The sequence below is a fragment of the Syngnathus floridae genome, chromosome 19 (assembly GCF_059516105.1).
Source record: "Syngnathus floridae isolate MCC-2025c chromosome 19, RoL_Sflo_1.0, whole genome shotgun sequence".
Taxonomy (NCBI): Eukaryota; Metazoa; Chordata; class Actinopteri; order Syngnathiformes; family Syngnathidae; genus Syngnathus; species Syngnathus floridae.
In genome coordinates, this window is record NC_142431.1 from 1016483 (window position 1) to 1027749 (window position 11267).

General features: G+C 50.7%; 2 protein-coding genes across 2 annotated transcripts; both read left to right on the plus strand.

The window, feature by feature from the left end:
* The first annotated feature begins 1563 nt into the window (after positions 1-1563).
* vgll2a (vestigial-like family member 2a) lies at positions 1564-3806 on the plus strand. Its single transcript, XM_088362071.1, has 4 exons — positions 1564-1747; positions 2554-2776; positions 2834-3307; positions 3367-3806. Exons 1-4 carry the CDS (start codon positions 1661-1663, stop codon positions 3408-3410), a joined length of 828 nt encoding a protein of 275 aa, XP_088218197.1. The 5' UTR covers positions 1564-1660; the 3' UTR covers positions 3411-3806.
* A 2289-nt stretch (positions 3807-6095) lies between these two features.
* Positions 6096-11250, plus strand: LOC148381387 (adenylate cyclase type 3-like). The gene is made up of 18 exons (XM_088361450.1): positions 6096-7065; positions 7152-7301; positions 7369-7511; positions 7582-7693; positions 7758-7885; positions 7983-8141; positions 8205-8594; positions 8662-8820; positions 8888-8975; positions 9037-9153; positions 9470-9735; positions 9795-9876; positions 9949-10107; positions 10181-10327; positions 10391-10510; positions 10573-10693; positions 10757-10881; positions 10964-11250. Exons 1-18 carry the CDS (start codon positions 6448-6450, stop codon positions 11141-11143), a joined length of 3264 nt encoding a protein of 1087 aa, XP_088217576.1. The 5' UTR covers positions 6096-6447; the 3' UTR covers positions 11144-11250.
* Positions 11251-11267: the final 17 nt, after the last annotated feature.

Consider the following 11267-nt stretch of genomic DNA (forward strand, 5'->3'; position numbering starts at 1 on the left):
TTTTTTTTTCTTTGGTACCAAACGTGGCGAAAATCCCGACGGCAATCAAGAATTCCGATGTAAGCGCGAACAACACAAAGGACTGATTGGCCGATTTGTTTTCATGTAAATTCCACAAAAGAAGCTGAAACCTCGTTTGTCCCCTTCGGCCTCGTTCAGTCCTCGTTGCTTCCTTTTGACCTTTGGCCTTTTACCCCCTTTGGCCGCGTTTGTCCATTTTTTGGTCACCTTTTTGTACCTTTGCCCCCCCCCATGAGTCCTCTTTTGCTCTTCTTTGGCTCTTTTTGGCCTGCTGTGTCCCTTTGGTCCCCCCATCAGATCTATTTTGGGCCCCCTCAGTCCCTCTAAATTCACTTTGGTCCATTTGGACCATCTCTGGTCCCCCTTTTGGCCCCTTTCAGTCCCTCTTCATCCTTGTTTGGGTTCTGCTGCTGCTGCTTCTGTTGTGGCTGTTGACAGCTCCAGCTGTCTCCTCCTTTGCATGGTCAACACACACACACACACACGCAAAGTGTACAGCTTATAATGTAGCAACATAGTTGAGTGCAATTAAGACTCAATAAAATGCTGTCAATGCTATTCAAGTTGTGTGTGTGTGTGTGTGTGCGTGTGTGTTCAATTAGATCCGTTAATGAATATTTGCTGTCGTATGCCAAGCGAGCTGAGCTCAAACAAACATGGCAAGCGGCATGCCAGGCATCCTCCGGCCTTAACGAGCCTCACGACGGAGTGACGAGCGCATGCCCGCTATGCCCGCTATGCCCGCTATGCCGTTAAGAATCTGGACAATCTTTGCCCGCCGCACTGATGAACGCTCCCAGCCAACATCACTTAGAGGGAAATGAAGATCATAACTAAGAGTGGCATTTTTCAGTTTTTTTGACACGTGATATGACGGCGGAGGGACAAAAGTATTGGGACGCTTAAGAAATATGTTCTTGCCCTTGAATTCAAAACCAAAAGGGAGGGGAGGGGGGGCATGCTAAACTGAATGGTCATTCTCTGCTTTTCTTCTTTGCCTGGCAAAGTGCGTTTTCAATCTCCACCCCTGAGAGTCCACGCACGCACGCACATACCCGAAAACACTAATGGCCGTCCTTGGCAGGGATGCGCTCGCTGGTGGGCCTTTGCTAAATGGACGGTCACGGTCAACGCGTGAAAAAAAAAAAATAAATGAGGCGACAATCTGTCCATTTGGTGGAAGAATCATATCAGATTTTTCTGTCTAGCCAATAAGTCAAATGTGTCTCTGTCCGTCTGTCCATCCTTAAAATCTTTTCAGGTCTGACTTATCAAATCTGTCCATGCTCAGTGCCGTTCTAAAATCTTCAGTAGACGTGCGTCTGTTCCTTCTGTCTGTCGTGGCTCTCCCTTCTTGGACTCGGGCGGCCATTGTGAGCGAGCCCGCAAGCGCAGCGAGGTGGAGCCGGCCGGCCGGCCGGGCCTGCCATTGGAGGGCGGATCCCCGCTCGCTCTGTGGGCTGGGTCCTGGAGGGGGGCTGGGCTCCGGGGTGGGTGTGAGTTAAGTGTGGCCGCCACCACTTAGTTTGCTGAAGGACTGGAGAAGGAGAAGAAGAGGCGGTGGCAGCGGCGGCGCTCGAGCAGCTCCTTGAGCGCGCTCCAATGACGCCCGGCGTGGCGACCTGCTGACACCTCCGCCATGAGCTGCTTGGATGTGATGTACCAGGTGCTCGCCGCGCAGCCCTACTTCAGCCCCTACACGCCCCCCCACCACCAACACCACCAGGTATGCACACACACACACACACGCACGCCACAACTCGACTTTCACAACAAATTGTTTGATTCCAAAACTTGTTCAACAACTGCAAAATGCAAAAAAAAATCTTCTTGTATTTACTTCACTGAAATTTGCTTTTCTTAGGCACAATGAAAGAAATTAAAAATGATTGCATTTTTTTTTAAACATGTTTGGCTTTTCCTGAAAAGTAAATTGCACTAAAATTTCATTTAAATTTTTTTATTATTTTAGAAGAGCGACCAGTCAAATCACATCTTAACAGGAGGTTTGATATTTCCCCCCCCCAAAAATATTTTGTGTTACTCAATGTTGCGCACATTCAACTTTTTAAAATTTCAACCGGCGGCGGTTCATCTTGAATTTTTGCATTTTTGAATTGGTGGAGGTGGATGGGATCACTTTTTCATTTTTAATTGACATCAAAATGCCTTTTGTCTCTTTTGTGGTACGCTGGCGTCCGTCCAGTCTTCATCAGCCAATTAATTAAGTCTTGAAACATAATAAAGGGAAACGCCGCAACATCTGAAAGCAGCTTTTGGATTTTGACATAACGACTTTGAAGCTTCTCATGAATGCTTATAATTGATTTCCTCAAAATAACAAACAGCTTGCTTTATTTTTGAAATTGTCATTTAAGATCAAATGTACAATCAACTTTTTTAATTAAAATATGTCAAATGGCTCTTTTTCCATTCATCTCCTTTATCGGACACATTTTGGACCTTTTTTGTGTGTGTGAGGTTTGAATTGTAATTCAAGAAACAAAGGGTCTCTCTTATTTGTGATGGCAGAAGCTGACCTTGGACTCCAAAATGGACGGGCGTCCCCCCGCTGCCCCCACCATCAAGGAGGAGGACAAGGAGCTGCCCCCGGGGGCCGAGTACCTGAGCTCCCGCTGCGTCCTCTTCACCTATTTCCACGGCGACATCAGCGCCGTCGTCGACCAACACTTTAGCCGTGCGCTCAGCCACGCCTCCTCCTCGTACCCCCCCGGGGGCCACAAGACCCTCAAAGGTATGCGCTTGTAAAAAACATCCAAACAAAGTGAGCAAAACGCGCTTGTCCTTTCAGACGCCTCGTTCCCGATGAGCCAGCGAAATTTCCCGCCGTCTTTCTGGAATAGTTCCTATCAGTCGTCGGCGCCGTCCTCGCTGGCGAGCGCTCTGTCGGCCCCCCACTCGGACCTGGCCTTCTCCGGGGGCGACCCGTACGCCCTCCACGGCCACCTGCACCAGCCCGGCCCGCCTGACGCCTGGCACCCGTCGCACCCGCATCACCCCTACTCGTTCGGCGGCGGCCTCGGCGCGCAGGGCTCGCCGTACCCGCGGCCCGCCGTGCACGAGGTGTACGGCGCCGCCTTCGACCCGCGCTACGGCTCGCTGCTGGTGCCCTCCGTCAGGTCGCACCACCGCCTGGCGGCCAGCGGAGTCTCGGCGGCGCACGCCGGCGCCTCGCCGTGCGACCTGGCCGGCGGGAAAGGCGAGTCGGCGGCCTGGAGCGGGACTTTCTCCGCCGTTGGAGAGATTGGACTCAACATGGACGCAGGTGAGGGAGGCACTTTTGAAATGGCGGCGACGGTTTTGACGCTTTGACTGTCCTCGCAGGTCTGCAGACGCAGGACAAGAGCAAGGACTTGTACTGGTTCTAGACGGTGCCAAAGCAAAGACTTGTTTCGCTTCCAGACGCTTTCAGCCTTCATTTCGCTTCTTCACTCTGACGGACAAATCGAAGCTGTACTTTGTGATGTCGCCGTGACGGCAGGCGGGCGGGCTCTCAGGTGGGAAAGGTCGCGGCCCTTTACTCACTGACAAGCTTTTCGCCGGTCCTGGAACGCAAAGGGGTCGGGTGGGCTTTGGGGAGGGTGGCGCTCGCTCGCTCGCTCGCTTGGCTATTTGAGGCCACTGGCTGCCCCCATGCAGCTGTCAACGACAACTGCGCGTCAGCTTACCGCACACACGCACGACACACCAACTTTGGAAAGGAGAAGCATTTAGTAAGGCAACTTTGGTGAAAATAATTTGTGTGCGTGTGCATGCAGTGCAGCTGCGACCTTGTAAATATTTGATTGTGTTGCTTGAACTGACCAATAAAGCAAAGTGGACGTGATTGCAAATGTTAAATCTGATTTCTTTTGTCACAGTTGGCGTTAGTTGAAGCAGGCAGGTCGCTCGTGACGACAGCCAGGGAAAAAAAAAAAAAAAAAAGCCGGGAAGAGACATTTATTGCGACGCAACCAGAGGTAACAGCGTTGGTAATGCCGGCAATTCATTTCCAGAAAGGAGGGAAGTCCAAAATGAAGGTAAATGTCTCCTCCGCATCAAGTCATGGTTGTTTTTGATTGACAATACTTCATATGGAAAAAAAATTATTGAATTTGATAGGAATTAGATTTTTACAATTGAGGAAAATGTAGCCCTGAGAAGAACCATTTTTAACATCACACACCAAAAAAAGTTAGTATTATGAGAAACAAACATTTTGTGGAAATTTAATCAATTTATGAGAAAGCTGGGCTAAAAAATAAAGTCTATTTTTTTAAATAAAAGAACAAAAATGAAGCAGCATTTTTATTCCCAATTTTCTTAACATTTTCAAGCAACTATTACATGAGGCTGAATTTTGTGAGAATTTGTTTTCCCCCGAAATGAACTTGTCTCGTTAAAAGCATCCTCCTCTTCCTTGTGTGATGTCGACCATGAACGCAGGTTGAAGGCGAGCGTCGCGATCGGGTTTCTCGCAGCGCCAACGAGGTTTTCAGGCCCGACCGAGCGGAACCCGACTCGCCTCGCACAATGGACGGCTGCCGTTCCCGCGCATTCCGCGCATTTCCACAGATGAAGAAGCGTCCATTTGGTGGGGAAGTAGAATCACTGCTTACTTTTTTTTTCTTTTTCTTTTTTTTTTAGGAAAATATAAATCCCAGAGGAAATACTCAAATGAAATATTTGGAAAAGAAATTAAAACCACTTGTGTAAAATAGGATTTTTTGTTGCTAGAAAAACAAAATGAATCAGCACCAATATTTATACATCTAGTTTAAAATGCCATTTGTTTTTTTTGAAGAAATTCCAAATCGTTCAAGATTTTTTTTCCCCTCTAAAATAGTATTTTATTGTTGTAACCTTAGAGAAGAGGTTATTTTGCATGACAGTTGAGGACTTATATATTTATATATTTGTATAAAAAAAATATTGTTTTAAAATTGTTTTCTTTTGCACCTTTTTCAAACTTGCAGCCCAATTTCACTCGTGTCAGCTTCACCACGGCGGCTGCGCCGACCCGCAGGAAGTGGTTGAGCGTCAACAAACAAAAGCTTTGGATGGACCTGTAACCCGAGAGCAAGCCCACCTTCAAGCCTCACAGCGACCCCCCCCCCCACCTCCAAGACCCTTGGCCCATTTCCTGCCCACAAGTGTCAACAGGTACCGCCGGGCCTCGGGCTCTTTGTGTGTGTGTGTTTGTGTGGATTTTGTCCGTCTGTTGTTGGAATGTTTTGAAAAAAAAGTTGCCCCAAGCTGAACAATCCCGGGTCAGCAAATACAATGCCAAGAAAATCCCACAATTTAACACAACAAAAAAAATCCATCTTTGGTAGGGAAAGAAAAAAATACCAAATAAATATATATATATATATATATATATATATATATATATATATATATATATATATATATATATATATTATGTATTATATAATGAATATATATTTCAATGATAGGAATATATTTTTATATATGTATGAGGGACAGAGAACAGGTGCACATAGTTTGCGTCAGTGGAAGCCAGATTGATGAGGAGCCTCACAGCAGCAGGATTCTCTTACACTTCTGCTCACACAGCCGGCCGGCCGGCCGGGACAGCTGGACGACTCTACTCCGGTCTCCTACGTGAGTGTGTACTTGCTGAAAACACACACACACGCCTTGTGATGATGCCACAAGTGACTTAAATCTCTTTTCAATTATTAGCGGCCAATAGCATAAATGGTTGCCCCTGGCAACAACTTTAGTGGAGCATCTGCTAACCGTCACTCCAAATATATTTTTATTTAGATGAACATTTTTGGATCACGCCAATTGGTGGAGAATGTCATGAAAGAAATCGCCGCGGAGACGAGTTATGGGCCTGGGACACCGGGGACACGGTGGGTCTGTGGAGACTCGGGGCTGGGCGAGTCCCGGTAAGCGCTTTGCTTTTTGAATTGACCAAATCAACAATCCACTTGCAAGTTCCAACCACGAAGTCGACTTTTTTTGGTTTTGCCCCCCGGAGACGAGCGTGATCGCTCGTTAAAACTCTTGATGAGCGTCGCCGGCGTGCTCTTCGCACCGTCGGTGTCACATTTCCCAAGACGCGGCCGTCACTTTGGTTTCGTCGTAGCAACAGTAACAAAGGATGCGAAGGATGGGGAGGGCCAGAGGGAGGGAGAGAGGAGAGAAAGAAAAAAGTATCGGATCATATCGTCCTCCCCACGGCGCGCTACGGACGGTTCTTCCACATTGAGGAGTTCTGCCCTCAAAGGTAAGGAACATGGCAGAAGATACTGAAGCGTGGATGGCGCCACCTCTGAGACCTCAGGCGCGACTTCTAACCAGCGCCGCCAAGACTTGATCATCTGGAGATTGACGAGCAGTGACTCTCTGAAGGATTATTCTTGCAGTAGGAGAACTTCAATCCCAGTCCAGATGTCCAACAAGGTCCGTCACAGAGACAGGGAGGAGCCCGCCGAGCGCCCCCGCGATGTCACGCCGCTCGGGCCCAGCCCCGGCCCACTATCGAGCGTCCGATCGGTTTTCAGGCCCGACTCCCTGGAGAAGCTTTACCAGACTTACTTCCGGCAGAGGAGGCAGCACAACATGCTGATGCTGCTGACCTTCGCCGCCCTCTTCAACGGCTTCGTGGTGGTCACGTGCGCCGCCGTGTACACCGAGCGCAAGCTGGCCATGCTGGCGGTGGCGGCCGTGGGGCTGGCCGCCGACGTGGTCTTCTACGAGCTGTACCGGCGGCAGAAGCTGCCCGGGTCGACGGTCTCACGAGGTGCCGTCCCGTACGTGCTATGGCTGATGGTGAGCGTCCACGTGCTGTGCTACACGGGGCTCAACTTCGGCCACGTTTCCCACGCCAGCGACGCGGTGGGCTGGCAGGCCTTCTTTAGCTTCTCCGCTTTCCTGACTCTGCCCCTCAACCTGTCGGCCCTGCTCCTGCTCTCGGGGCTCTCCTGCGGGATCCACCTGCTTCTCCTGGGCCTGACTGTGGCTCAGAGATTTGAGGACCACTTACAAGGGCCCGTGCTGGTCAGGCAGGTAAGTGCAGCAGAGAAGAATGCGGGCCATCTGTTTGATGAGCCTGAGCCCGCCGGCCAGGTTGACCTCGCTATCTCACTTGGCAGCTCCTGGCCAACGCCATGCTGTACCTGTGTGCAGCCGCAGTGGGGGTGATGTCATACTTCATGTCTGACAGCAAGTACAGGATGGCCTTTCTGGAGGCGCGCCAGTCCCTGGAGGTCAAAATCACGCTGGAGGAGCAGAGCGCCCAGCAGGTACAAGAACACCCTGTGCCTGCCCATTTCATTGTGACTGATTGTGGAAATGATTGCAACCACGCAGGAGGAGCTACTGTTGTCCATCCTGCCCAAGCACATCGCCGATGAGATGTTGCAGGGTATGAAGAACCAAGGCACTGAGAACCAAGTCCAGGAGCAGCAGAAGCAGTTCAACACCATGTACATGTACCGCCACGAGCATGTCAGGTGAGCCTCGAGCCAGCTCTTGTTTTTTCTTCGGGGGCGGGGCTTCAAGACTTGTTCCCGGTCATCGCAGCATCCTGTTTGCCGACATGGTGGGCTTCACCCAGCTGTCCTCCACCTGCAGCGCTCAGGAGCTGGTCAAGCTGCTCAACGAGCTCTTCGCTCGCTTCGATAAACTGGCCGAAGTGAGTCCGCGCCGGCAGTTGGCGACCCGACCCGATGTGATCCTCTCTTGTCGTCCTCTCCTAGCGTCACCATCAGCTGCGGATCAAAATCCTGGGCGACTGCTACTACTGCATCTGCGGTCTTCCGGACTTCCGAGAAGATCACGCAGCCTGCTCCATCATGATGGGACTCTCCATGGTCGACGCCATCTCGTGAGTTTTTCTTCTCACAACCAAAAAGATTCTTTTTTTTTCTCACCTGATGGGCCGGAAGACAAGAACATCTAGTGAGCTTTTGTTTCTCCATCAGTTACGTGCGGGAGATGACCCAAACGGAGGTGGACATGCGAGTGGGGGTCCACACGGGAACCGTGTTGGGAGGAGTGCTGGGTCAGAAGCGCTGGCAGTTTGACGTCTGGTCCACCGATGTCACCGTCGCCAACAAGATGGAGTCGGGGGGCGTTCCCGGGTGGGTAGGAGACCTCATTGGTTGTTTTGGAAGTTCTGACGGCTTTGCCCCCATGTGTTGCAGTCGAGTGCATATATCCCAGAGCACCAAGGAATGTCTCCACGGCGAGTTTGAACTGGAGCCGGGAAACGGCGGCCAGAGATGCGAGTACCTGCTGGAGAAAGGCATCGACACTTATTTGGTTCTGGTTCCTAAAACGGAGGAACCCAAGAGAAAAGTAAGCGTGGTGTCAACCCAAAAATCCTGGCAGTTGATCAACACCACGTCAAACGGGAACGTGGTTTCAGCGTCTCCGGTCTCTGAGTCCCATCAGGAGGTAAATGGTACGTTAGCGGTTGAGCTTCTCTGTCTTCTCATTCTTGATGTTCTTCCTCAGCGGTACCGCTTGGTAGAAGAACAAGTCATCAACGCGCGACTCCAGCAGGAGCTCCTGGAGAGAGAAACACAGCAAATGTGAGATGGATGGGAGCTGATCTTTGTCGTTTCACATCTCCATCCATGTTTTTTTTTTCTTCTCCAGACTGAAGAAGCGGATCCATCTGGTGTGGTTGCGTTTTGTGGACGGCAAGCTGGAGGCGCGCTACTCCTCGGAGAAGGAGAAGCGCAGCGGGGCGGCCTTCTGCTGCTGCGCCATGGTGCTGTTCTTCATCACCGCCATGGAGGTCATCATCGACCCACTGTAGGTCCGCCGGCGCCGTTTATTCCTTCAGATCCGGTTCCAGGTCTTTGCTTGTTCATGTCTGCAGACTGGTGGTGAACTACGTGACTCTGGCCATCGGAGAAGTTCTGTTGCTGGTCCTCACGGCGTGCTCCCTCGCCGCCATCTTCCCGAGGGTAAACGCGACACGTGACGTTCGTATTTGGCCGTGTCATCCTGATCACCACGGACGTGTAGTTTTTTTCCAAGAGGCTGGTGTCCTTCTCTTTGTGGATCGACCGCACACGCTGGGCGAGAAACACCTGGGCCATGGCGGCCATTTTTGTCCTCACCATGACCGTGATGGCTGATATGGTAAGATTTGGACCGCCTACCTGTCTGTCTATCCATCTTTCCTCACTTGATTGCCTTCTCTCCCCGCGGGCTCCATTAGTCGTCTATCTCGGCGCCTGCAGCCTCATTTGCGGAGGCCCCGGCGGAGCTTGTAAAACACACCTGACAGAAATCAGGAAGAACCTCAAGGGAACCTTGCAGACTGTGACACATGCAGGAAAAAGATAGAAAATAGGAGAAACATCTATTTAACTCATTCACTGCCAAGCCAGCATCTTTGATGTCTATAATTGCCAATGGCACTGAATGACTTAAGTAAATCCATTTTTTTTTTTAGCTCAGCTGCGTTCCGCCTCACTTCCGGTTGGTCAACGGCACGTCGGACATGGCGCTGGACGTGCTGGGCGAGTGCGCCGAGAACCCCAAGCACTACAGCTTCATGGGCGTGATGTTGCTGGTGGCCGCCGCCATGCTGGTGCAGGTCAGCCACGTGATCAAGCTGAGCCTGATGCTGCTGGTCGTCACGGCGACGGGGGCCGTTAACATCCACGGCTGGCGAGACATCTACGATCTCTACGACTTTGTGCATTTTGCATCGTACAGGTGAGAAATTTAATTGAGAAGACCGTCGGGCCCTTTCTGACAAATTGATCTTCTTCCAGAACCTCCATGATACCATCCAAGTACCTGATGACGGTGATGACCGTGGTGATGATGGTCAGCCTCTACCTCTTTGCCCGCCACGTGAGTGAGCCGCTTTTCACTTGCCACTGGACGAACGCCCGCCGACCTTCTTATTTTATTTTATTGTCGCAGTTGGAGCGTCAATCCAGAGAGCTGTTCCTGTGGAAGGTGGGCGTGCACGACCAAAAGGAGAAAGTGCTGGAGATGAGACGCTGGAACGAAGCGCTGGTGACCAACATGTTGCCCGAGCACGTGGCCAAGCACTTCCTGGGCACCAAAAAGAGAGATGAGGTGTGCCGGCCTGCTCTGCTCGTCCATCAGCCAATCAATCTTTGCGCTGACAGACACGATGACATCATTCCAGGAGCTGTACAGTCAGGCGTACGAAGAAGTAGGCGTGATGTTCGCGTCCATCCCTAATTTCTCCGACTTCTACACAGAAGAAAGCATCAACAACGGAGGCATCGAGTGCCTCCGGATCCTCAACGAGATCATCTCCGATTTTGACAGCGTGAGTCCCCATTGTCCCGAGATCAGGCTTTTCAAAAACCATCATCTACATTTCCCTCAACAGCTACTCGACCGGGACGAGTTCCGCACCATCACCAAGATCAAGACAATAGGAAGCACCTACATGGCAGCGTCGGGCCTCACCCCGAAAAGCAGCGTAAACGGACACGGCGACCGTCGCAAGGTTTGGAGCGCCTCGACGTCCCGACCGGATCGGCGTCCTTAACAATTTGTGTCGTCGGGCAGTCGGAGGAGCTTCTGGAGCACTGGCAGCACCTGGCCAATCTGGCTGACTTCGCTTTGGCCATGAAAGTCACCCTGGACAACCTCAACAAGCAGTCGTTCAATAACTTCATGCTTCGAATCGGTCAGTACAAGTACTTGCGTCAAAACCGCATCTGCGTTTCTGTTCATGTTCCAACATCGTCAGGACTTAATAAAGGTGCCGTTCTGGCCGGCGTGATCGGAGCTCGTAAACCTCACTACGACATCTGGGGGAACACGGTCAACGTGGCTAGCAGGATGGAGTCCACCGGAGTCATGGGGAACATTCAGGTACAAAATGTTTTTCTTTTTTTTTTTAAATGCAGCATGCAGAATGACTGTGAAGTGTTGTTTTTGGGCTTTCCCCACCCAGGTGGTGGAGGACTGCTTCGACATCCTGAAGTTCTACGGCTTCCGCTTTGTGCGAAGGGGACCCATTCTTGTCAAAGGGAAAGGCGAGCTGCTCACCTTCTTCATGAAGGGCAAAGAAAAAAAAACAAGTGATGTTCTTCCACAAACCACTCTTCCGCACCAAGTGGTGCATGTTTTTTGATGTACAGTCCACTTTGCTACATTTGCAATATTTTTTTCTTTAATTGTAATTGGTCACAATGTTCTGTAGCTATGATAATGACATGTAGACCAACAATAACAGTTGTACAGTGCTGGCACTTGAT

Excerpts from the sequence above, each read along its gene's own strand:
- LOC148381387 (XM_088361450.1), top strand. The coding sequence starts at position 6,448 with ATGTCCAACAAGGTCCGTCACAGAGACAGGGAGGAGCCCGCCGAGCGC. Across the intron at positions 10,108-10,180 it reads GCACCAAAAAGAGAGATGAG|GAGCTGTACAGTCAGGCGTA; the intron begins GTGTGCCGGCCT and ends ACATCATTCCAG. Across the intron at positions 10,511-10,572 it reads GACACGGCGACCGTCGCAAG|TCGGAGGAGCTTCTGGAGCA; the intron begins GTTTGGAGCGCC and ends GTCGTCGGGCAG.
- vgll2a (XM_088362071.1), top strand. The coding sequence starts at position 1,661 with ATGAGCTGCTTGGATGTGATGTACCAGGTGCTCGCCGCGCAGCCCTAC. Across the intron at positions 1,748-2,553 it reads CCCACCACCAACACCACCAG|AAGCTGACCTTGGACTCCAA; the intron begins GTATGCACACAC and ends TTGTGATGGCAG. Across the intron at positions 3,308-3,366 it reads TGGACTCAACATGGACGCAG|GTCTGCAGACGCAGGACAAG; the intron begins GTGAGGGAGGCA and ends CTGTCCTCGCAG.